The sequence below is a fragment of the Pongo abelii genome, chromosome 23 (assembly GCF_028885655.2).
Source record: "Pongo abelii isolate AG06213 chromosome 23, NHGRI_mPonAbe1-v2.0_pri, whole genome shotgun sequence".
In the NCBI taxonomy this organism is placed as follows: Eukaryota; Metazoa; Chordata; class Mammalia; order Primates; family Hominidae; genus Pongo; species Pongo abelii.
This window is the reverse complement of record NC_085929.1, coordinates 47135067-47161456: the sequence shown is the minus strand read 5'-3', so window position 1 is coordinate 47161456 and position 26390 is coordinate 47135067. Positions and strand designations below refer to the sequence as shown.

The following is a 26390-nucleotide window of genomic DNA, read 5'->3' as shown; positions in this document are numbered from 1 at the left end:
TCTTCATGGAGCCTGGAGTCTATGGAGGCACAAATAAGTCAACAAAGTGTCCAATTGCAATGCGGTGAGCACGACTCCAGAGGGAAGCCCAGGGCATTATTATTAAAGTGTGATGGGTCGGGATTACAGGTGGCTCATGCCTGTAATCCCAGCACTTTGGGAGGCCGAGGTTGCAGTGAGCCGAGATCACGCCACTGCATACTTCAGTCTCGCTCTGGGCAACAGAGCGGGACTCCATCTCAAAAAAAAAGGGGGACCAGGCGTGGTGGCTCACGCCTGTAATCCCAGCACTTTGGGAGGCCGAGGCGGGCAGATCACTCAAGGTCAGTTTGAGATCAGCCTGGTGAACATGGTGAAACCCCGTCTCTACTAAAAATGAAAGAAAATTAGCCGGGTGTAGTGGTGCACGCCTGTAATCCCACTTACTAGGGAGGCTGAGGCCTCCTCCCGGAAGGAGGAAGTTGCAGTGAGTTGAGATCATGCCACTGCACTCCAGCCTGGGTGACAGAACAAGACTATGTCTGAAAAATAAATAAATAATAAATAAACAAATAGGCCAGGCGCGGTGGCTCACGCCTGTAATCCAAGCACTTCGGGAGGCCGAGGCGGGCGGATCACAAGGTCAGGAGACCATCCTGGCTAACATGGTGAAACCCCGTCTCTACTAAAAATACAAAAATTAGCTGGGCATGGTGGCAGGCGCCTGTAATCTCAGCTACTCTGGAGGCTGAGGCAAGAAAATCGTGTGAACCCAGGAGGCGGAGGTTGCAGTGAGCTGAGATCGTACCATTGCTCTCCAGCCTGGATGACAGGGTGAGACTCCGTCTCAAAAAAAAAAAAAAAAAAAAAAAAAAAAGAAAAGAAAAATAAATAAATAAAGTGTGATGGAGAGATGGTACCGATTCCCCCCACCTGAGAGCCAAGAGGTTGTGCAAGGAGGGCTTCCTGGAAGAGACAATGCCCGACCTAAGTCTTAACGATTAAGGAGGCACTCAGACAAAAAAAAAAGGTGGGATATAGTGTTCCCAGGTGAGGGGAACTGCACAAGGCAAGGCACGGAGCTGGGAAACAGTCTGGACTGTGCTGTGGATGTGGCTGGCAGGAGAATAAAGTGGGGATTTGATGGTGACAGAAGAAGACAGAGATTGGAGTGTGATAAGCCTGTGTACTGCATGGGAGACGCAGCAGCCGGGAGGCCTCTGCCTTGGTCTCCTCCTGTGTAAAATGGGGATAAAAATATTGCCTGCCTTGTAGGGATCTTGTCAGGGTTTAATGAGCTTGAATTAAGAGTTTATGCACCATCTGGAACAGTCTCTGGCACATGTTCAATAAATGTTGGCTGTAACTGCTGCTGTCCTCCAAGAGCTTGGTGAGACACTGTAGCTTCCTCTCTGGAGCTGAGAGAGACGTGCATGGCAGGGCGGGGGCTGTAGAGAAGTAAGTCTTCCATCGTTATAATGAGTTGGGGGAGAGTGGGGTGGAGAGACAGGGAACAGCTTCCAGAGGAGGAAGATGGGCTTGGCAGGCAAGACAATAGGTATCCACTTACAGGGAGGTGTGAACAAGGTATCAATCAACCACTATGTAGTGAGTACCTGCTGTGTTCAAAGCAATGTGTGAAAGCTGCTGAGATATGAAGAAATATACCTCCCTAACCACAAGCTCACAATGGAGTTAGGAGAGACAAGGCAATAGTGCATGAAAAGTAAAAAACAAAAAACTAACAAACAAACAAAAATCCAAATTACATGATAGGGCAAGATTCATCTACTAATAAGTGGCAGAGCTAGGAAGGTTTGTAGGGAATCCAGAGAATGATGGATTCATTTGAGGATAGATGAGGCTGGGAGGGCTTCATGGAGAGGCAGAGAACCAAGCTGGAGTGGAAGGGTGGGGAGGACTTAAGGAGGCCAGTGGAGTGGAGGCCAAGTCAGGTGGAAAAAACCGCAGGGTAGGGACAGGGCTTTTAAGTTATTTACAATCAACCAAAGAAGAAGGAAAAGATTCCAGAGCATCCCATGGGAGTTAATGGAGGACAGGCCTGGAAAGAGAGAGAGAATTAAAAACTAACATTTAGGCCAGGCTTGGTGGCTCACACCTGTAATTCCAGCACTTTGGGAGGCCGAAGTTGGAGGATCACTTGAGGTCAGAAATTCGAGACCAGCTTGGCCAACATGGCAAAACCCTGTCTCTACTAAAAATATAAAAATTAGCTGGGCGTGGTGGCAGGTGACTGTAATCGCAGCTACTCAGGAGGCTGAGGCAGAAGAATCACTTGAACCCAGGAGGTGGAGGTTGCAGTGAGCTGAGATCGAGCCATTGCACTCCAGCCTGGGTGACAGAGCGAGACTCCATCTCAAAAAAAAAAACAGAGAACATAAAAAACTAACATTTATTAAGTGCTTTAGGCATAGTATTAAGTGCTGTCCATGTTTAGTAGGGAGAAAAAAAAATCACCCTTTAAAAATCAAGCTACAAATAGTATTTATTGCTCCAGGCCAAAATCGCAAGTATAAATGTCAGACAAGGATGAGGGAGTGATTCAGGCCAAGTGTTACCATAGGGAGTGGTGGCGACTGTAGCAAACTAGGGAGCATTTGCTTCCCCTAAAAGAGGCAGTTGGGCCGGGCGTGGTGGCTCACCCCTATAATCCCAGCACTTTGGGAGGCCAAGGCAGGCAGATCACGAGGTCAGGAGATCGAGACCATCCTGGCTACCACGGTGAAACCCCGTCTCTACTAAAAATACAAAAAATTAGCCGGGCATGCAGCAGGCGCCTGTAGTCCCCGCTACTTGGGAGGCTGAGACAGGAGAATCACTTGAACCCGGGAGGTGGAGGTTGCAGTGAGCCGACACCGTGCCACTGCACTCCAGCCTGCCAATAGAGCAAGACTCGGTCTCAAAAAAATAAATAAATAAATAAATCTCCTCCCACAAATCTGATTCCCCTTCAGTTTCCCTATTTCAATCAATGGCGCCTCCATCCTCCATCACACGTGCCATCAACACATTCCACTTCACCCTCCACATCCAGTTCTTCCCAATGTCTGTGGCTTCTGCTTTACAAACACATCTCATATGTGTCCACCTCTCGCCACCTCCACTGCCACCACCCTAATCCAGGCCATTACCATTGCTGCTGTACAGGGTTGCCTGGTCTCCAGGGTCACTGGGTCTCCTTGCTTTCATTTTCCACCGGCTTTTATCCCATTCTCTATACAGAATCTATAGTGATGATCTAAGGATGAAAATCTAGTCATACTGAGGCAAGATAATAGGGAATTAGTGTAACCATGGGTTAAGGCAGAAGCAAAAGAACACCAGGTGCAGCCAGTTCTAGGCAAGACTGGGCTGCACACAGGCCACACCCTCACTCCTATGAAAACAAGACAGAAGTTTCCACTTCAGCCTCTGATTGGTAGTGGGCCAATCCTTCATAGGGTGTAAGCAATTGGAGGCCTCTAAAGGGCACTTAGGGGTGTTACCAAATTCTTTTTTTTTCTTTTTTTTTTTTTGTTTGAGACGGAGTTTCGCTCTTGTTGCCCAGGCTGGAGTGCAATGGCGAGATATTGGCTCACCACAACCTCCGCCTCCTTGGTTCAAGTGATTCTCCTGCCTCAGCCTCCCGAGTAGCTGGGATTACAGGCATGCGCCACCACGCCCAGCTAATTTTGTATTTTTAGTAGAGACTGGGTTTCACCATGTTGGCCAGGCTGGTCTTGAACTCCCAACCTCAGGTAATCTGCCCGCCTTGGCCTCCCAAAGTGCCGGGATTACAGGCGTGAGACACCTCGCCCAGCCACCAAATTCTTTTAGCTTAATAAAAACCCTAAAGAACATTGTAATCGGGACTTTTGAGCCACTTGCTTGAGCCGGCTCACGCTCTGTACTTTCACGTCAATAAATCTGTGCTTTCGTTGCTTCTTTCTTCTTTTGCTACTTCGTTCTTTCATTGCTTTGTGTGTTTTGTTTACTTCTTTGTTCAATGTGCCAAGAATCCGGACAACTCACAGTCAAGACCTTCTATCCAGTAACAATAACAATATCATTCCTATGTGAAAAGTCTTTTGATGATTTCTCTTGGCTTTGGTATAAAATCCAAAATCATTGATGTGGTTCACAAAGCTCTATTTGATGAGCTGGACCCAGGGATATGAAATTAAATGTCTGTATGGTACAGGCAAGTGACTTAAATAAAGCTGGCTGAGTCAAGGGGACGATAGGGAGGAATGGAGACTGTGGCAAACTGGGGAGCGCGTGACTGCCTAAGAGTGTAGCTTCTTGCATCCAGCAGACTGTTGGCACATGGGAAGGTAAACCCTGTAGCCAGATCTTCTGATATTTCAAGAGAAGCTGGTCACCCAGATTTTTAAGTAAAGCTATGGATTCAAAAGCTGGCAACTAATTCACAATCTTTTTTATACCATGCAAGAGAAAAACAAAAGACCACATCTGTGGGTTGGATGAACTTCTCAGCAGCCAAATGTTGGATTCTACTCTATACTCTAAAGATCCCGGACAGAACTTCTGTTAGAAGATTACTAATACTTTTTCTTTTTCTTTTTTCTTTCCTTCTTTCTTTTTTTTTTTTTTTTTGATACAGGCTCTCACTCTGTTGCCTAGGCTGGAATGCAGTGGTGCAATCTCAGCTCACTGCAGGCTTTATCTCCTGGGCTCAAGTGATCCTCCTCCCACTTCAGCCTCCCAAGTAGCTGGGTCTACAGGCACGCTCTCACCATGCCCAACTAATTTTTGTATTTTTCGTAGAGACGGGGTTTTCCCATATTGCCCAGACTGGTCTTGAATTCCTGAACTTATGCAATCTACCCATCTCAGCCTCCCAAAGTGCCGGGATTACAGGAGTGAGCCACCGTGCTCAGCCAGAAAAATTACTAATACTTTCGTTTGACAAGCATTGAACAGGTTTTTTTGAGGGTGGTGTGCAAAGATAAAGCGTCTCTTCTCCCCCTTCCCCCAGTAAGAGAAACTGAGGCACAGAGGAATACGCTGCGGTGCGTAATACAGTGAAGGGGCGTCTTCCTTGGCATGAACTATTTTGCCTTTTACACTGAATTGTGGATTTTCTCCAGGTTAGCCAGAAGAGGGGAGATTTGGAGATCCTGGAACTGGAAGGAGAGAGGAAATGGGAAATGGGAAAAGGGGTCTCGCCCAGTGTCTATGGCTCGGACCTGGGACAGCAGGCCAGGCCCGGGAGGGCAGGAAGGCCTCTCCCCACAATGACAGAATGCAACAGGCAGACTGCAGGGATTGTGAGGACTGCCAGCCAACTCCAGTGCTATCCGATTCTGGACTCTCACCCGCCCCCCACCTTCCCTGCTTTGACAACCCCCGAGCCCCAGCCTTGGGCTTGCACTAGCACTGGCTGCCTTGGGGGGAAGCACCTGCAGAGAGGTACAGCAGCTTGGAGAGGTAGTGACCAGACAAGCAGTGACCTGAGCCCGAGGCAGCAGGTGACCACACAGAGATATTTGGGAAGGCATTGGCTGGCCCACCGCCTCGCAGGATGGAGACTTAAGTGGGTTTATATGAATGTTATTTCCGGTTAAGATGTCCCTGGGAGCACTTGGGTTGCACTTGCAACATCTCATTTAATCATCCTGATTTTACACACACACCCCCCTCCCGAGCTACGTGATATCAAGGTGCAAGTCTAGAGATTTCCCTGCCCTTCTGGGGAGAGAAGGGATACAGGATCTCTGATGGGGAGAGCCCTGAGAGGAGGAAGCTTTGAAGAGAGGCAGCCAGCCAGGGGATGGAAGCCTGATCTGCTTTGACGGATTCAAGAGGCATCAGTGACTCTTTTCTTTTAGGTGTTGCCTTCTGTGTAGTCTAAGATCGCCACCATTCATCACAAATGGAGGAGACTGCTTTGCAGAGAATTAAGTGAGTGGCTTATCCATCCCATCTCTGACCATCTGGAAAGTTCCTCCCTCGGCTGTCCTCAGGATTAGATCTGAGGTTGGTGTACCCGGGTGAGGTTGTGTGGCAGGCCAGATCTCACTCACGCAGGTCTCCATAACAACTGTTTCAGTACTGACTGAGTGGTTAAGTTAAATATTAAAAGCTGGCCGAGCACAGTGGCTCACACCTGTAATCCCAGCACTTTGGGAGGCCAAGGCAGGTGGATCACCTGAGATCAGGAGTTCGAGCCCAACCTGGCCAACATAGTGAAACCCCATCTCTACTAAAAATATAAAAATTAGCTGGGTGTGGTGGCATGCACCTGTAATCTCAGCTACTCCGTAGGCTGAGGCAGGAGAATCTCTTGAACCTGGAAGGCGGCGATTGCAGTGAGCCAAGATCTCACTATTGCACTCCAACTGTGGGTGACAGAGCGAGACTCTGTCTCAGAAAAAAAAAAAAAAAATTGCTGAAAGAGCCAGTGTGCTTATACAAAGGCTGGAATGTAACAAAAGTTCACCAAGAGTTTTGCCTAGGCCTTTCCTGGGCCTTAAAGCATGACAAAATAATGAAGGAATTCTTAATAGGACCCATTTAGGATTAAACAAATTTTATTGTGGGTCTGAAGAAACACCCCAGGCCTCCACAAACAAGTTTACTAGGGGTCTGAAGGAACTCCCCAAACCTCCATGATTTAGCAGGAGACAAGATAAGGGTAATCACCTCGCACTTGGACCCATTTAGATTAAGTAAATTTACTGAGGCTCCAGAGGAAGGTCTTCAGGACTTAGACCTTAGTTATAGATTAAAATAAATTAATCAGGGCCGGGCACGGTGGCTCACGCCTGTAATCCCAGCACTTTGGGAGGCTGTAGGTGGGCGGATCACGAGGTCAGGAGTTCAAGACCAGCCTGACCAACATGGTAAAGCACCCGTCTCTACTAAAAATACAAAAAAGAAAAAAATTAGCCGGGTATGGTGGCACGCACCTGTAATCCCAGCTACTCAGGAGGCTGAGGCAGGAGAACTGCTTGAACCTGGGAGGTGGAGGTTGCAGTGAGCTGAGATCGCGCCACTGCACTCCAGCCTGGGAGACAAGAGCAAAACTCCATCTCAAAAAAAAAAAAAAGAGTTAATCACTATATATGTTTTTAGAAGAATGCACACTTACACATAGACGCATAGCTTAGAAGGTACATAAGCTCTGGAAAGCTTTGTAATTTAAGAGTTGGTCTGGCAATATTTTCCAGGCCTTCTCCCTAAAACTGGTTACAGAAATAAAAACTTCCTTCTTTCCCAGCTCATCCACATGTCGTTATTGGGCCGCAAGAATAAGCAGCCCGACTCTCAGTTTGGTCTGGGAACAGTTGTCCATCACTGTTTTGCTGCCTTGCTTTTTTCTGATCTCCTCAGCTCCAGCTACTGGGTCAGTTTGACTTTTACAGATCATAGGTATGGGAGGAAGAAGAGGTTTGAGGAACAAGTGGTTCTCCATCCCAGTGCTCAATTTAGAAAAAGAAAAAAGTAATTTATTGAACTGCAGAGGAGAAAGAGCTTAATTTTTTGACATTTATTTTTATTTTTCTTAGTAACAAGTCATGCAGAACCAATTATTACTAGTTTGAATTGAGTAAAATACAGTTGCTAACAATAACAAAAGAACAACCCAATTTTTAAAATGGGCAAAAGACTTGAATAGACATTTCTCCAAAGAAGAAATACAAATAGGAAGCACATGACGAGATGCTCAACATTGCTAATCATTAGGGAAATGCAAATCAAAATCACAATGAAACCACTTCAGGTGCATTAGAATGTCGTTTATTTTAAAAAGAAAAAGAAAGTAAGTGTTGATGAGGATGTGGAGAAATGGGAACACTTGTACACTGCTGATGGGAATGTAACACGGTACAGCCACTATGGCAGCTTCTCAAAAAATTAAAAATAGAACTACCATATGATATGGCAATTCTTTTTTTCTTTTCTTCTTTTTTTTTTTTTTTTTGGAGACAGAGTCTCACTCTGTGGCTCAGGCTAGTATGCAGTGGCATGATCTCTGTTTACTGTAACCTCCACCTCCCAGATTCAAGTGACTCTCCTGCCTCAGCCTCCCAAGTAGCTGGGATTACAGGCATGTGCCACCATGCCTGGCTAATTTTTGTATTTTTAGTAGAGATGAGGTTTCACCATGTTGGCCAGGCTGATCTCGAACCCCTGAGCTTAGGTGATCCTCCCGCCTCGGCCTCCCAAAGTGCTGGGATTACAGGCATAAACCACTGTGCCCGGCCCCTGATCTGGCTTTTTTTTGTTTGTTTTGTTTTGTTTTTGAGATGGAGTCTCACTCTGTCACCCAGGCTGGAGTGCAATGGTGCAATCTCGGCTCACTGCAACCTCCGCCTCCTGGATTCAAGTGATTCTCCTGCCTCAGCCTCCCGAGTAGCTGGGACTACAGACACCCACCACCATACCTAGCTAATTTTTTTTTTTTTTTTTTGAAGTGGAGTCTCGCTCTGTCGCCCAGGCTGGAGTGCAGTGGCGCAATCTCGGCTCACTGCAAGCTCCACCTCCCAGGTTCACGCCATTCTCCTGTCTCACCGTCCCGAGTAGCTGGGACTACATGCACCCGCCACCACGCCTGGCTAATTTTTTGTATTTTTAGTAGAGACGGGGTTTCACCGTGTTAGCCAGGATGATCTCGATCTCCTGACCTCGTGATCTGCCTGCCTCAGCCTCCCAAAGTGCTGGGATTACAGGCGTGAGCCACCGTGCCCGGCCTGATCTGGCAATTCTTATGGGTATATGCTGAAAAGAATGGAAAGCACTGACTCCAACAGATAGTTGTGCAGTCAGGTTCACAATAGCCAAAAGGTAGAAACAACAGATAAATGGATAAACAAAATGTGGTGGAATATTCATTCATCCTTTAAAAGGAGGAAGATTCTGACACATATGACAACGTGGATGAACCTTGAGGACATTATGCTAAGTGAAATAAGCCAGTCACGAAAGAGCAAATTCTGTGTGATTCTACTTATATGAGGTTCCTAGAGCAGTCAAATCCACAGAGACAGAGAGTAGCCCGGTGGTTGCCCGGGAGTTATGGGGACAGAGGAATGGCCGGTTGGTGTTTAATTGGTATGGAGTTTCAGTTTGGGAAGATGGAAAAGTTCTGGAGATAGATGGTGGTGAGAGCTGCACATTAACGTGAATGTATTTCATGCCACCGAATTGTACACTTGAAATTGTTAAAATAGTAAATTTTATGTTAGGTGTATTTTACCACAGTAAAAAAGAGGCCGGGCGTGGTGGCTCTTGCCTGTAATCCCACACTTTGGAAGGCCAACGTGGGCAGATCACCTGAGGGTCAGGAGTTCAAGACTAGCCTGGTCAACATGGTGAAACCCCGTCTCTACTAAAAATACAAAAATTAGCCAGGCGTAGTGGCGCATGCCTGTAATCCCAGCTACTCAGAAGACTGAGGCAGGAGAATTGCTTGAACCCTGGAGGCGGAGATTGCAGTGAGCCGAGATCGCACCACTGCACTCCAGCCTGGGCGTCAGAGCGAGACTCTGTCTCAAAAAATAATAATAATAATAAATAAATTAGGCCAGGTACAGTGGGACACACCTGTAATCCCAGCCCTTTGGAAGTCTGAGGTGGGCAGATCGCTTGAGCTCAGGAGTTCAAGACCAGCCTGGGCAACATGGTGGAACCCCGTCTCCACCAAAACAAAACAAAAAATAGCTGGGTATGGTGACATGCACCTGTAGTCCCAGCTACTTGGAAGGCTGAAGTGGAGGTAGGATTGCTTGAGTCTAGGAGGTCGAGGCTACAGTGAGCTGAGATCGCACCGCTGTACTCCAGCCTGGGCAACAGAGCCAGACCTTGTCTCAAAATAAATAGATAAATAAAAATAAGTTAATTAATTAAATGAAAACTGATGATTCAGAAAGGAACAAGCAAATACAAACCCAAGGCCAGTTGCCGTGTTTGGTGCTCTTCTTGCTTCTCTTGTGAACAGCAATGTGCGGAAGTGGTTCTGTGGACTCACTTGCAACCTAAACTTTGAAGTCAAAGTCTCCCAGCTGTGAAAGTCTACCGGGTGCTGGGGGGTAGTTTTGGAGCATAATCCTCACAGTTGGAGAGGAAGTATTTTCTGGGGAAAAGATAAGGCAGCAGTGGATGAAGCACTGGCCGGGTTTGAGGAGATGACTTGATGGGGCCCCCGTGGGAGAAACTAATTGTTAAATGTGTGAAGAGGGAAAGGAGCAAAGAGATGGACCGCAGGGTCTTCACCCGCTTCTTGGACTCTGTCTGCAGCTCACAGTGGCCCCCACAGCTCCCCAAGGTTCTGGCCACATCCCCAGGCTTAAGGAAGAGGAAAAGAAAGTACCCCTCATGCCTCAGACCCCAGCCCTGCACTTGGTCCACCATCCCCACCAGTGATGTCAGGAAAATGCCTCGCCAGCAACCCAGCGCTGACCTCTGCCTTTGCTTACCTTCATCCACATCGCAAGTGTGTCCCGGTTACTGCGGGATCAGGCTGGGGAGAGATGTGTTGGTGGCAGCTCCCATCGAAATCCCCCACCCTTTAAGCCTCCCTGCCCCACTTCTCCCCTCGACCACTTGTTCTCCCTAACTCATCTCTCCCCTCCTCCTCTCCCCTCTAGAAGGTTTACATTGCTACCCACCCACTTTCACGACTCCACCCACTCAGCTTCCATTTCAGTTGTTTCAGTGTGGGGTTAAGAGCTGAAGGACAGGATGCCCCCTTCCCCAGGAGTTGCTGGGGCTTTTGCTGGGCGTGTGCCCACCCACCCACCCAGTGTGAGCTGTTGACCTGGTGATTTGCATTCCCTGGGAGAGGCTGTCTCACTTGTTTCCTCTCTGGGATTCCTCCTTGGAGTGCTGGAAGGTGAGAGGGAGTGAGGAGCAGGCAGGGGCTGGGTCTGATGGACACCCAGGGAAGACTTCCAGTAGACAAACCCGATACAGGAAGACCTCCTTTTATCACGTTTGTGGCTAGGAGTTGGGTTTTTTGGATTTGCCTCAAGGCTTCCCTAAGAATCCTTTCTTCTTCCTTTTTTTTTTTTTTTTAAATGGAGTTTTCGCTCTTGTTGCCCAGGCTCGAGGGCAATGGTGCAATCTCGGCTCACGGCAACCTCTGCCTCCTGGGTTCAAGTGATTCTCCTGTCTCAGCCTCCCAAGTAGCTGGGACTACAGGCACATGCCACCATGCCTGGCTAATTTTTGTATATTTAGTAGAGACAGGGTTTCACCATGTCGGCCAGGCTGGTCTCGAACTGCTGACCTCAGGTGATCCACTTGCCTCGGCCTCCCAAAGTGCTGGGATTACAGGTGTGAGCCATCGCACCTGGCCAGAATCTTCTTTTATTGAGTGTGCTCTAAAATAGATTTCAAGTTACCAGTGGCAGCTGGAGGCCCTACTGTTAGTGAGTAAGGAAAATAACCATCAGCTTCTTTATTCCCCAGGTGCTGGGCGGAAGGGAACACAGGCCAGGAAATACTAATGATTGTGATAAAGAGCTCCCCAGGGGCCGGATGCGGCGGCTCAAGCCTGTAATCCCAGCATTCCAGGAGGCCAAGGTGGAAGGATTTCTTGGGCCCAGGAGTTTGGCCAGCCTAGGCAACATGGCAAGATCCTGTCTCTACAAAATATAAAAAATTAGCCAGGCATGATGGTGTGTGCCTGTGGTCCCAGCTACTTGGGAGGCTGAGGTGGGAGGATCGCTTGAATCTGGGAGGTCGAGGCTGCAGTGAGCTGTGATCGTGTCACCTGCACTTCAGCCTGGGCAACAGGGCAAGGCCCTGTGTCAAAAACAAAAACAAAAAACAAAACAAAAACCGGGCACAGTGGCTCACGCCTGTAATCTCAGCACCTTGGGAGGCCGAGGCAGGCAGATCACGAGGTCAGGAGATTGAGACCATCCTGGCTAACACGGTGAAACCCCGTCTCTACTAAAAATACAAAAAATTAGCCAGGCATGGTGGTGGGCGCCTGCAGTCCTAGCTACTCGGCAGGCTGAGGCAGGAGACTGGTGTGAACCTGGGAGGCGGAGCTTGCAGTGAGCTGAGATCACCCCACTGCACTCCAGCCTGGGCAACAGAGCAAGACTCTGTCTCAAAAAAAAAAAAAAAAAAAAAGTCCCCAGGACCCAAGGAAGCTGCCCAGAAGTTTTCTAAAGAGGCTCCCTGCTGCAACTCTGAGGAGGAACAGGCTGTGCTGGTGCCCCTGCTTTAAGGATGCTTGCAGCTTTCTCCCGCTCTCTCAGTAAGGTCTGCTGAGCACTGCACTGACGGCTCCCAGTCCCCTCCCAGTGAAGACGCCAAGAAGCAGCAGTCAAGCAGCAGTCGTGGCTGCCTCCCAGCGGCCCCGGCTGTAATCTTCTGTTCAAGGTGCCCACACCAGATCTCAGCTGTAGAAAGCAGAGAGGCTTCAGCTGCCCTAAGAGCTGGCTCTGCGGCTGGTGACTCAGTGGGGGTGGGGGTTGAGGCGGGGGAGTAGGGGGTTGGGACTTGGGGCCTGAGGAGCCAGCACTGATGACAACAAAGTCCAGGGGATTTTGTGCAGAAGACAGGAAGCTGAGTCCCAAAAACAAGCCCAGCAGCAGAACTGCAAAATCTAATGAATCCTCAGTAATTCCATTTATGCCACTGAATCCTCCCTGTGGGTTCAGAAAAACAGATCCCTGCTTCATGCTTCCTAAAAATGCAGCGTGAACCAAGATCTAAATTCCACAACCAAGTGACCCCTCTTTCTCTTTTCTGCTGCCCACCTTCCCCCCCACCCCACACCCACCCCGAAGTCCACAAGAACATCCAGAGTAATGTGGGTGGAGATTTTCCTTTATTTGATTTTATTTTGGAAAGGAAGGGCTAGAGGAAAAAGATGATGCCAACACACCGGGCACTAGAATGACCTCTGCACATGCAGAACACATGGACACTCAAGCTGGATTAGTGACTGAGCAAATGTGCCCCGTGGAGAGAATGTCACCAGAGTGGCAAAAGCCCCCCACCCCCGGCTTTTATTAGTTTTAAGACCCCCAACCACATCCACCCCAGGTCTCCTTGTCGTTCTCAGTAAGCGGACCTCCTAGCAAACTGGGCTTTTACTCCTGTGGGCTCTGTGCTACATCCCCTCAAATAAACATGCATCCTCTAGAGAAAAAGGGAAGTTGACAGGATGCTGGAACGTCAAGGGATGGGATGCTTCATTTTTCATTATCCACCAGCTTGGGAGAAAGGCCACCTTCCATCCCACCAGTGAGAGGTGGGAAAGAGCGATCGGGCCCTTTCTCATCTCTCAGGCCTTGTGCAACATGGCCCTGGCTGCTCACTCCAGCCCTGCCTGACTTTAAACAAACCCAGTCAGCAGCCTTCCACCTCTTGCCTTGAGAAGAAGACATTTGAGAGCTCACAGATATAGTGCAACCGATTATCCAAACCAACATCTTCTCTTGCTCAGCTTCTGTTCTATCCAAAGGTCTCATCCTGCTCCCCCAGGGGGATTTCTGATATCTGAAAACCCCAAACCTGACTTCAGGCCTCCCCAGCAATGTGTGAGCCCCATGGAATGTATTTATTTCATTGCAACAACCCCTCACCACCCGGCCTTCCTGCATTTCCCGAGAGGTCTTGGGTTTTTCTCAGCATCTCTCCTGGTGGCATGCTGTGGTGTCCTGACTTGGAGGTGTCCAGCGTGGCAGGGAAAGTGTCAGGTGCCTTTGCTTTCTGTCCTCTCCTCATCAGCCGTCTGAGCGTTGCTGACAGCGCGAAGCTGCCCCTGGGCTGCCGGCTTCACCGACAGGACCAAGCGTTTGCGGAACGTCTCGCAGAGCACGATGTACACAAAGGGGTTGAGGCAGCTGTTGGCATAGCCCAAGCTGATGGCCGCATTGTACAGGTAGACAAAGGTGAGGGTCGGGCGGCTGATGGACAACTGGGTCAGCTGTAGCACATAGTAGGGTGCCCAGCACACAAAGAAGACCAGGCAGATGGCGATGGCTGTGCGGGTCACCCTCTTTGTCCGCAGCCGGATGCTGCGCTGGGAGGCGGGGGCCACTGAGGACGTCATGCGCTGCAGGATCCTCACATATGCGGCAGTGATGACCACAAAGGGCAGGGCAAAGGCCAGGAAAAACTGGTACAGGGTGAACCAGTAGAGGTCAGTGTCTGGGTTGGGCAGGCGGATGCCGCAGCCCACTGCACCTCCTGGGAAGGGGATGAGTCTGGCATACAGCCACACGGGGGTGATGCTGATGAAGGAGAGGGCCCACAGGAGGCAGATCACCAGGGTGGCCACAGAGGGCTTCCGGAACTTCGTGGAAGAGATGGGGTGGACAGTGGCCAGGTAGCGGTCAATGGCCATGGCGGTCAGGATGTAGGTGCTGGTGAACTGACTATTGGCATCCATGGCCGTGATGAGGGTGCACATGGTCTCCCCAAAGTGCCACACCCCATTGCCCATGAGCTGGTGGATCATGAAGGGCATGCCCAGGAGAAAGAGGAGATCCACTACCGAGAGGTTGATGATGAAGATGTCGGGGACGTTGTTGCACCAGTGCAGCTTGGATTTCTTAACGACCGCGAAGATGACCGTGGAGTTCCCGATGATGCCCAGGAGGCAGATGGTGCCGAACACCGAAGGCATGATGATGTTGATGTAGGAGATGCTCCCCGTGCGAGGAGGTGATCCTGGGGACAGAAGGAGCAAGCGTTGGCTGTTTGACATGGGCTTTGCTCTGAGAACTGACATCCTGCTGGCATGCTCAGCCTCCAGCGACCCACCGTTCATCTGGAATCCTCTCCTACCATTCTCCCTCCCTTCACTATTGCTAATCTTGTCCCTTTTCCCTTCTCCATGAGTTTCCTGGTGAATCCTACCAGAGTGCCCTGAGCCATCTGTCTTGGAAGGACACAACATGCCTGCTTCCTGCAGGCACCAGAGGCAAGAACCACAGCTGTCTGCAGAGATTACTCTGTGCGTCCTGGGCTTCACCAGGAAACCTCGTCAAAATAGCCAGAAGGACACAAAAGTAAGTGTCTGTGTCTGTGTGTGTGTGTGTGCTTTTCCTGTGTGTAGCCCTGAGTGTTTCATTTTGGAGATCTCTGGTTGGAAACTGTGTACTGATTCTTGGGCATCTCTGTGGGCGACTGTCTTGTAGAGGCTTTTGCCGGCTGTGCCCCGGTCAAGCCAGCAGCTCTCCCTACCCCAGGCTTCCTAGCGGGGATTTCCTTGATTGGTATCTTCTGAGCCTGGGCTTCCTGAGTGAAGCAGAGACAGAAACTGTCTGTTGCAGCTCAGCAGCCTGAAAAAATTATCCACATAAGCCTTTCCTCTTTTCCTTCCTTCCCTTCTCCTTCAAAGCTGGAATCCCAGGGCACCGCAGCTCTGGAAATGTCAGGAAGCTCAATTCACCAGAAAAGTTAATCCCCTCATGGCTCCATGAAGTCTTCCCTTCCCAGGGCCTCTCCCAGGTGGTAGTAAGGATGTCTCAGACCTCATCACCCAAGTGCGAGTAAAAAGCTGAGGCTAACAGTGCAGGAGTGAGCCCCCAGCTGTCTCCCACATACCACCCTCCAGCTTCTCTCACTTGCTTTTCCAGCCTGGAATTTTTTTCTGCCAAGCATCTTTGGAACCCAGCAGCGAGCCTTCCCCTGCTGCCTCGCAGCTGGCCCCCCTTCCTTGCCATTCTGAATATGCCTTCACCCGCTGCTCTGCTCCTGTCCGTCTGCCCCTGCGGACCTTTGCCCCCTTTTCCCCTGCCCCTCTAAGCAAAGCAGACCACAGATCTTGTCCCCAGGAACTGTGATAAAGTTTCCCAAGCAGTTTGGCTCAGGGGTGAAACCTTCCCATTTTCCACCCACAGCCCAGAGGAGGGAGGACTCCTAGTCAACTCACCTGCCGAGGTGAGGTTATCGGGGCCATCAGAGGTGTTGCTGGCGTTGGGACCAGTGGGCAGCAGCGAGGCTTCCAGGTCCATCCAGCCAGTGCCGGTCTCCTGCTCCCGCAACCGAGCTGAGCTCCCCTCCACCCACGCAGGCTGCGGCAGCCTCCAGTGCCTGCCACCTTGTACCGGAGCGCAAGCCCCGCAGTCGGGAAGGGGGTCTTCCTCGGTAGCCTGGCAGCCGCTGCCGCCTCCAAGCCCAACTGCCCTCCCCACTCCCTTCTTCGCAGCTCCCACTGACATCACCTAGACACATTAACATTCGGAGGCAGATGCACATTAACCTCTTCAGTCCCAGGCTGTGGCTGGCTTCCACTTCTGAATGCCTGCAGATCCCCAGGGCCCTGGGGAAGCTGGGAGGGACTGGACACAGGCAGCTCCATCAGGAAAGGGATCTCCTTTCCACTGACACTTGAGATTGTCTCGTGCGCTTACAGGGGCTGCTGCTTGCCTTGTGTGAGGATCGAGGTCTCTGCAAAGGCAAATGGACAAAGCACACAGGCTGCCTCCCTTTGGAGGAGAGAGCAGCTTGGCTTAGCCCCTATCCCAGGTATGGGTGGCTGGGCCTCATGGCAGGGTCCAGGGGGAACTGTGCACAGAGCTTGGGAATCAAAGGCTTGGACTGCAGCAGGGCTGCCCCCCACGCACACTCAGGGCACCCTTGGCCCCTTCCCTGTGCCCTGACAGCTTCCAACCATCTCGCAGGCTACGCTGCCAGCGTCCTGCAGAAGCTGAGTCGTTGGCTGCTGAACCCTTGCCTGGCACTCAGAGGTGATATAGGTCACTCCATGCTGGCAATAGCCAGGACCTTGGGGACCAGAAGGGGACAAACTCCTGTCTGCATGGGGTCTGCCTGGACCAAGCTCACAGAAGTGTTATTTTTCTAAACGCTCTGAGGTCCCTGAGGTTTGGCCTGGGACTCTTTGAGAAAAATATCTGAGCATGATCCCTCAAAGAGATCATCCCAGAGGAACAGCCGCAGAGGCAAAGGCGTTAAGGGAATTTTCCATGGAGGCATCCTGCTGCCAGCCTCTGGGGCCCTCACACACAGGAGCTGCCACTGCACCCACCACCGGACTCAGGAGCCAGGGGCTCGAGGTTCACAGACAGATCCCTACATGTGTCCTCTGTCTTGTTTACTTATTGGGTTCATCCAACAAACATTTATTGAGTATTTACTACCTGCCAAGCACTGTTCTAGGTTTTGCAGTAAAAAAAAAAAAAAAGAAAAAGAAAGGGGGGTGGGGTGGGGGATAAAGTCCCTGTCTTCATGAAGATTGCATTCAAGTTGGGGGAAGACAGAAAACCCCTCAAAAGACAATTCATGATATTGGCGATTACTATGAAAAACTTAAAGCAGGGTGAGCTGGCCCCTGAATATCAGCAGAGGTGGAGGTTGCTATTTTATATAGGATTGATCATTGAGGAAGACCTCACTGAGAAGCGCTTCCAGAAAAGTCCTGAAGGAAGTGAGGAACCATGCTTAGAAATATTCTGGAGGACCAGCATTCCTGGCTGTGGAAATCGCCAATGCAAAGGCCGTGCGGCAGGGTGACTCTGAAGAACAGTGTCAGGCCAGGTGCAGTGGCTCATGCCTGTGATCCCAGCACTTTGCGAAGCCAAGGTGGGTGGATTGCTTGAGCTCAGGAGTTCAAGACCAGCCTGGACAACATGGTGAAACCCCGTCTCTACAAAAATACAAAAATTAGCCGGGCGTGTTGGCTGGTGCCTGTAATTCCAGCTACTTAAGCAGCTGAAGCAGGAGAATCGCTTGAATCCAGGAGGCAGAGATTGAAGTGAGCTGAGATTGGGCCACTGCACTGTAGCCTGGGTGACACAGAAAGACCCTGTCTCAGAAAAAAGAAAAAATATATACTCCACATAAAGATAACTTACGATATTGGCAATTGCTGTAAAAAACTTAAAACAGGGTGAGAGGGCCCGGGAATACCAGGAGAGGTGGAGGTTACCATTTTATAGAGGATTGATCAAGGAAGGCCTCTCTGAGAAAAGTCCTGAAGGAAGTGAGGAAGCATGCTTAGAAATATTCTGGAGGACTAGCATTCCCTGCCATGGAAATTGTCAGTGCAGAGGCCCTGTGGCAGGAGTGTGCAGGGTGACTCTGGAGAGCACTATGGCTATAGTAGAGATTAGCAGGAGCTGACATCAGAGAGGAAGGAGCAGGAAGGGCAGATTCTGCCAGGCTTTGCCAGCCAGTATAAGCACTTTGGCTTTTCCTTTAGGGGAAATGGGAGTCACCAGGGGGTTTTCAGCTGAGAAAAGACATGATCAGACATGTTTTGAAAGGATCAGTCTGGGTTGGGCGCAGTGGTTCACGCCTGTAATCCCAACAATTTGGGAGGCTGAGGCGGGTGGATTGACTGAGGTCAGGAGTTTGAGACCAGCCTGGCCAACATGGTGAAACCCTGTCTCTACTAAATGTACAAAAATTAGCCAGGTGTGGTGGCAAGCGCTTGTAATCCCAGCTACTTGGGAGGCTGAAGCATGAGAATCGCTTGAACCCAGGAGGCGGAGAGTGCAGTGAGCTGAGATCACACCACTGCACTCCAGCCTGGGTGACAGAATGAGACTCTGTCTCAAAAACAAGAAGCTCTTTGTGGCCGGGGAAGCTCTTTGCAGTAGAGGAAGGCCTCACTGAGAAGCACTTCCAGAAAAGTCCTTAAGGAAGTGAGGAAGCATGTTTGGTGGGAGGTGATTGGATCATGGGAGCAGATATCCCCCTTCCTGTTTTTGTGATAATGAGTTAGTGCTCATGAGATTTTGTTGTTTAAAAGTGTGTAGCTGGCCAGGTGTGGTGACTCATGCCTCTAATCCCAGCACTTTGGGAGGCTGAGGCAGGTGGATCACCTGAGGTCAGGAGTTTGAAACCAGCCTGGGTGGCATGGTGAAACCCCGCCTCTACTAAACATACAAAAATTAGCCGGGCATGGGGGCACGTGCCTGTAGTCCCAGCTACTCAGGAGGCTGAGGCAGGAGAATTGCTTGAACCCGGGAGGTGAGGGTTGCAGTGAGCCGAGATTGTGCCATTGCCCTCCAGCCTGAGCAACAATAGCGAAAATCTGTCTTAAAAAAAAAAAAGTTATAGAAATGGACAGTGATAATGGCTGCACAACATTGTGAAAGTACTTAATGCCACTAAATTGGACACTTAAAAGTGGTTAAAATGGTAAATTTTATGTTACGTATATTGTACCACAATATATAAAGTGAAGAGGCAAATTTTATGTGCATTTTATTATGCACAAAAAATCCCAAATCTCTGCAATGGCCATCCCAGCATCCCCACCTTATTATTGTAAACCATTTCATGGAGCTATCCCAGAAGCATGTTAGGACTGGCTCCAGCTACATTCTGCATTACAGGAGAGTGCTCCCCTGTCAATAAACTATCTCCTTTCTTTTTTAATTTATTTATGTATGTATTTTTTCATTGGAGACAAAGTCTGACTCTGTCGCCCATGCTGGAGTGCAGTGGTATGATCTCAGCTCACTGCAACCTCCGCCTCCTGGTTCAAGTGATTCTCTGGCTTCAGCCTCCAGAGTAGCTGGGATTACAAGCATGTGCCATCATGCCCGGCTAATTTTAGTAGAGATGGAGTCTCACTATGTTGCCCAGGCTGGTCTTAAACTCCTGGCCTCCAGTGATCAACCCGCCTCAGCCTCCCAAAATACTGGGATTACAGGCGTGAGCCACCACACCTGGCCTACTCATTTTATTTGAGACAGGGGCTCACTCTGTCACCCAGGCTGGGGTGCAGTGGCGAGATTTCAGCTCACTGCAACTTCTGACTCCCTGGTTCAAGTGATCCTCCTACCTCAGCCTCCTGAGTAGGTGGTACTATAGGCACAAGCCACAATGCCCAACTAATTTTGTTTTTTAAAATTTTTTGTAGAGACAAGGTGTCGCTATGTTGCCCAAGCTGATCTTGAACTCCTGAGCTCAAGGGATCCTACTGCCTTGGCCTCTTGAGGTGCTGGGACTACAAGCATAAGCCACCACGCCTGGCCAAAACTATCTCCTTTCAACCTTATATTTGCATCATGGTCTAGCACCCTCAAGATCCAATTCTGGCCAGATGGGGTGGCTCTCACCTGTAACTCAGCACTGTGGGAGGTGGAGGTGAGAGAATCGCTTGAGCCTCGGAGTTCAAGACCAGCCTGGGCAACACAGCGAGGCCCTCTCTACAAAAAATTAAAAATTAGCCAGGCATGGTGACATGCGACTATAGTCCCAGCTACTTGGGAGTCTGAGGCAGGAGGATTGCTTGAGCCCAGAAGATTGAGGCTGTAGAGAGAAGTGTTTGCACCATGGCACTTCAGCATAGGTGACAAAGCAAGGCCCTCTCTCCAAAAAAAAAAAAGCCACTCCCACACATAGTCCCTTTATTTCTCCCAGTCCTTATTAGCTGGTCCTGGTCCTCATGGGTGAACTATTTTCTCCAAAAGCAGAAGCTGTATTTCCCATCCCAAGCTATAACACTGAGACCTGCCCCAGTTATTGAGTCTGAAGCAATGACAGGCTCTCTGCTCCTCCTGTTCGACTGACAGCTGCATCTTCTCATGCAGCGCCAATTGCGTCCCTGAGGCACCAAGGGAAAAGCGAAGGCTGGAGTAAACAGATTTGGACATATTGGGTGCCTGGTCACCAGGGCTGCTTTTAACTCTAGCAAAATGGATATTGTTGCCATCAATGACCCCTTCATTGACCACAGCACCATCAGGCTGAAAACGGGAAGCTTGTCACCAATGGGAATCCCATCACCATCTTCCAGGAATGAGATCCCACCAAAATCAAAGGGGGTGATGCTGGTGCTGATTATGTTATGGAGCCCACCAGTGTCTTCACTACCATGGAGAAGGCTGGGACTTACTTGGGGGAGCTGGGACTTAGATGGAGGAGGGAGCTGGGACTTAGATGGGACTTAGATGGGGGAGCTGGGACTAAGGCTGGGACTTAGATGGGGGAGCCAAAAGAGTCACCATCTCTGCCCCTTCAGATGCCCCCATGTTTGTGATGGGCATGAAGCATGAGAAGTATGGAAACAGCCTCAAGATTATCAGCAGTGCCTCCTGCACTACCGGTTGCTTAACCCCCCGGCCAAGGTCATCCACGACAACTTTGGCACCGTGGAAGGACTCATGACCACAGTTCTTGCCTTCACTGCCACCCAGAAGACTACTGATGGTACCTCTGGGAAATTGTAGTGTGATGGCTGCAGGGGTCTCTAGAACATCATTCCTGCCAAGCCTGTGGGCAAAGTCATCCCCGAGCTGAATGGGAAGCTCACTGGCATGGCCTTCCATGTCCCCACCACCAACATGTTGGTCATGGACCTGATCTGCCATCTGGAGAAACCTGCCAAATACAGTGACATCAAGACGATGGTGAAGCAGGCATTGAGGGAGATCCTCAAGGGCATCCTGGGCTGTACTGAGCACAAGGTCGTCTCCTCTGACTTTGACAGTGACACCCATTCTTCCACCTTCAATGCTGGGGCTAGCATTGCCCTCAACAATGACTTTGTCAAGCTCATTTCCTGGTGTGACAGGGTGGTGAACCTCATGGTCCACACGGCCTCCAAGGAGTAAGAGCCCCAGGCCACCAATCCCAGTGAGAGCACAAGAGGAAGAGAAGGGCCCTCAGCTGCTGGGGAGCCCTGCTGCACTCAGCCCCCACCATACTGAGTATCTCCCCTCGACACAGTTTCCATGTCAGACCCCTGAAGAGGGTGGGGCCTACGGAGACACACCTTGTCATGTACCATTAATGAAGTCCCCTATACTTTGCCAAAAAAAAAAAAAGTCCCCTGTACTTCCGAATGTTAAGAGTCAGAAGTAACAATGAGAGGAAAGGAGGAGCATATCTGAGGAAAAATATCCTCTTGCAAGTCAGTTGAATCCTAGCATGACTTCCAGACAAGGGCAGGCTGTTCTCCTCTAGCAAGGGAGAGAGGGTTACTTTTGCTGGCCTGGAATGTTCAGGGGGTTCAGAGAAATATGGGGGTTCAGTGTTCTCAAGTACACCCAGATGTCCCCTCCTAGGCATCAGGGTTCCAATCCTTTCCTATCAGGGACTTGACTTTGGCATTGGTGATGTGTTAGGGCTGCCCATATTCCATCTTTCTTGCAACTCTGCAACTCTTACAATTAGAATCTGGGTCTTACTCTCAGCAATGTCTGCCTTATTGCTGCAGAAGATGAGGGTCTCTAATTGTTGCTTTGGAGGCTTTCTGGCTTTTGTTGTATGTCCTGAATTGATAGCTGGCTATCTGACTGCCATTTTTTTTTTTCTTATCTCTTCTTTTTTTTTTGAAACAGAGTCTCCCTCTGTCACCCAGGCTGGAGTGCAATGGCCCGATCTCAGGTCACTGCAACCTCCACCTCCCAGGCTCAAGTGATTTTTGTGCCTCAGCCTCCTGAGTAGCTGGGATTACAGGCCCCTGCCAGACACCCAGCTAATTTTTGTATTTTTAGTAGAGACGGGGTTTCACCATGTTGGCTAGACTGGTCTTGAACTCCTGGTTCTGCCAGGATCTGCCCACCTTGGCCTCCCAAAGTGCTGGGATTACAGGTGTGAGCCACTGCACGCAGAGTCTGCCATTTTTTTCTTCAAGGCTTCCAAAGCAGTTAACAAAAACCAGCTAACTCCATAGTCCTTATAATTACCACAGCTCCCACACTGTTCACATCTACAGCTACTGCATAGTTCAATGTTTCCTCTTCCACTTACACTTCATTTCAACCAACCACAGGTAAGAGTGTCAATATGATGCTACTGCACACCACGCCAGGGTTGTTAAGCCCCCTATTTACTACCAGCAATGGAATCCTTGTTGGCTTCTGACTGGTAATTGATATATTCCAGAAACTCAATTGGATGGAGTTGTGGGGGAGGTCCTCTTCTTTCTACTGTCACTCCTGGTACCAATTTTCTTAATTTGGTTTTTTCTAAAAGCAGAGCTTGAAACAAGGACTTGTGTGCAGTAGTTTATTTTAGATGTGATTTTAAGGAGCAGGTGTCAGGGAACAGAGAGTGAGTCAGGGAAAAAGGAAAAGCCAAGATAAAGGTACATTGCCAAGTTTGCTGCTGTAGGCAATGGGGGCTCAATTTGTCCAGGCCCTCCCAGGAAGTTTAAGAATGTCTCCCAGCCGGGCATGGTGGCTCACACCTGTAATCCTAGCATTTTGGGAGGCCGAGGCGGGTCGATTGCCTGAGCTCAGGAGTTCGAGACCAGCCTAGGCAACACGGTGAAACCTGTGTCTGCTAAAACACAAAAAATTTGCCAGGCGTGGCAGCATGCGCCTGTAGTTCCAGCTACTTGGGAGGCTGAGGCAGAAGAATTGCTAGAATGCGGGAGGCGGAGGTTGCAGTGAGCCGAGATCGCACCACTGCACTACAGCCTGGGCGACAGAGTGAGACTCTGTCGCTAAAAAAAAAAAAACCTGGGACCTCCTCCCTCTCTCTCGGGTAGCTGAGGCATGAGAACCACCTCTAGGAGGCAGAGCTTGCAGTGAGCCAAAAGGGTGCCACTGCACTCCAGCCTGGCAACAGAGCAAGATTCTATCTCCACAACAACAAAAAAGTCCCCTTTTAGGCCAGATGCGGTGGCTCATGCCTGTAATCCCACCACTTTGGGAGGCCAAGGCGGGTGGATCACGAGGTCAGGAGATCGAGACCATCCTGGCTAACACGGTGAAACCCCGTCTCTACTAAAAAAAATACAAAAAGTTAGCCAGGCAGTGACGGGCGCCTGTAGTCCCAGCTACTCAGGAGGCTAAGGCAGGAGAATGGCGTGGACCCGGGAGGCGGAGCTTGCAGTGAGCCGAGATCGCACCACTGCACTCCAGCCTGCGCGACAGAGCGACTCCATCTCAAAAAAAAAAAAAAAAAAAGTTCTATTTTAGACATGCTACATTTGAGATGCCTATTCACTTCCTAATGGAAGTGGTGGTTAACAGTTGGATATAAGAATCAGTTTTAGCCAGGTGTGGTGGCGCATGCCTGTAATCCCAGCCACTCAAGAGGCTGAGTCAGGAGAATCATTTGAACCTGGGAGACGGAGGTTGCCTTAAGCCAAGATCGCGCCATTGTATTCCAGCCTGGGCGACAGAGCGAGACGCTGTCTCAAAAAAAAAAAAAAAAAAAAAAAAAAAAGAGAAGTTCAAGGGAGAAGTCGTGCCTGAAGATAAAAAAAGTTTAATTTTATTTATTTATTTATTTATTTATTTATTTTTTATTTAGAGATGGAGTCTCCCTCTGTCGCCCAGATTGGAGTGCAGTGGCACCATCTCGGCTCACTGCAAGCTCCGCCTCCCAGGTTCAGGCCATTCTCCTGCCTCAGCCTCCTGAGTAGCTGGGACCACAGGCACCCACCACCACGCCTGGCTAATTTTTTGTATTTTTAGTAGAGACAGGGTTTCACCGTGTTAGCCAGGATGGTCTCGATCTCCTGACCTCGTGATCCGCCCACCTTGGCCTCCCAAAGCGCTGGGATTACAGGCGTAAGCCACCGCGCTCGGCCATTTTATTTTTTATTTTATTTAGCAATCTCAAAAGCTCACAGAGATATAAATTTAAACTGATGAGACTGGATGAGCTTACCTAGGGAGTGAGTGTGAATAAAGGTGTTGGGAGGACTGAGCTCTTGGGCATTCCAAAGTTTACAGTTTCAGAAAATGAGCATTACTGTCCAGTATCTCCTCCTCTTCCACATGCCATAGCCTTCCTATCTCCATTCACTCATCCTTTCATCCATCAGACAAGTCATTACACAGCATGTGCTACATACCAGGCACTGTGCTAGGCTCTGTGGATACAGTGAGGAAAAACGAGCAAATGCCTGGTATAAGGGAGCTTAAACTAAAGTGGGGAGAGACAAATAATGACAAGCAAGCTAACAAGTGAACGAGGTGTCCTTTTCAGGGTTCAAATCCAGACAAATCCATGTAACTTAATCACAAAGGGATTTAGGTACTTACAAAATCATGGCTCTGGAGTTAGGCCATCCCTGTCATTATCTGCACTACCAAAGTGACTGAGCCTGGCCAGAGGAACTTAAACCAAGACTGAGCAGCAAGGGAAGCAGAGAGGGGTGGGTCTGAGCTCTCTGGCCTTTGAATGGTAGGAGTGAAGTTGGGAGGAGTGAGCACCGAGCAAGTCAATCCACAATGCCAGCTACACAGGCTGATTACTGACTGTTGTTAGTGTCACGGAGGAAATGGATGGGGTGATGAGAGTGACTGGGGGTGAAGGGGTCTTTTAGAGAGGGAGTTAAGGACGTCCTCTTTGAAGAGTTCAGGTTGCATGTTCAACACCCATTCTACTACAAATGATTACTTTAAACCAGTGAATCAACAGCAATCTCACTCCTCTTGCCAGTGACTGTTTCAGGGGTGAGCATGTCTACTGGACACCCGTGTGCATCTCTTCAGGTCCTTTTCACCACACCTAGCTCATAGTTCATCCATTGACCTGCTCTGGCACAGTCCCCAACCAAGTCCAGGTACAGGTGCAGACACAGCTGTGACCTCACGGTGCCGTGTGCCTTTCACCCTCTGTCTTGGGTCTTCTCTGTTGCTGCCACAACTTAGAATCTGGGAATCCACGGAGTGCCCTCGCATGAACAACCCAGAAGTGCAGGGAGAGTTAATGCTCCTTAGGGGAACCTTTGACCAATGTGGGGTGGAAGCCATGGATAGATGCTTTCCCCAAGATCCCCCAGGACATACCATCCTGAGGCATATTTCATGTAGCTTCCCAGCAGTCCCATAGGTTACAGCAACCAATCACTTTTAGCCCTGGCCAACTGGAAATCATTGCTTTGTTGCTATCTGCTTCTCTGCTTTGCTCCTCTACCCTCCTTCCTGATTCCCAGGATCGCTCTTCTCAGTAAAATACCGACACACCCCTTTGTCTCAGGCTCTGTTTTCTGGGAACCGGAGGCTAAAGCAGCACGTGACTCATTCTTACCAGTGACAGTAAAGGGGAGGAGTGTTGTGGTGAGAGGCATTTGGTAAAGATTCCTTGTTCTTGCAAAGATGATACAAGACGAGATTGTCTCTTTTGCCCCCTTTGAACTTTGTTTTGCCTGGACATGACACTGGTGTATTAGTTGGTTCTCACACTGCTATAAAGAACTCCTTGAGACTGGGTAATTAATAAAGCAAAGAAGTTTAATTGGCTCAGGGTTCTGCAGGCTGGGCAGGAAGCGTGGCTGTGGAGGTCTCAGGAAACTTACAATCATGTTGGGGTGGAGAGGAAGCAGGGTCATCTTACACGGCAGGAGCAAGAGGAAGCAAGCAAAGGGGAAGGTGCTACATACCTTCTTTTCTTTTCTTTCTTTCTTTTTTTTTTTTTTGAGACGGAGTTTCGCTCTTATTGCCCAGGCTGGAGTGCAATGGCATGATCTCAGCTCACTGCAACCTCCGCCTCCTGGGTTCAAGCGATTCTCCTGCCTCAGCCTCCTGAGTAGCTGG

At 49.6% G+C, this 26390-nt stretch overlaps 1 protein-coding gene and 1 pseudogene across 1 annotated transcript; one reads left to right on the top strand and one right to left on the bottom strand.

The window, feature by feature from the left end:
• Positions 1-12768: 12768 nt before the first annotated feature.
• Positions 12769-16183, bottom strand: MCHR1 (melanin concentrating hormone receptor 1). The gene is made up of 2 exons (XM_024239858.3): positions 15848-16183; positions 12769-14640 (listed from the first exon to the last, which is right to left on the bottom strand). The coding sequence occupies exons 1-2, from the start codon at positions 16134-16136 to the stop codon at positions 13661-13663; spliced, it is 1269 nt and encodes a 422-aa protein (XP_024095626.2). The 5' UTR covers positions 16137-16183; the 3' UTR covers positions 12769-13660.
• Positions 16184-16462: 279 nt separating this feature from the next.
• LOC100454898 (glyceraldehyde-3-phosphate dehydrogenase-like) lies at positions 16463-21503 on the top strand (annotated as a pseudogene).
• Positions 21504-26390: the final 4887 nt, after the last annotated feature.

Bases quoted from the DNA above. Each gene is read 5' to 3' on its own strand.
- MCHR1 (XM_024239858.3), bottom strand. From the start codon at position 16,136: ATGTCAGTGGGAGCTGCGAAGAAGGGAGTGGGGAGGGCAGTTGGGCTT. The intron at 14,641-15,847 runs GTGAGTTGACTA...TTCTGTCCCCAG, and splicing joins CGATAACCTCACCTCGGCAG to GATCACCTCCTCGCACGGGG.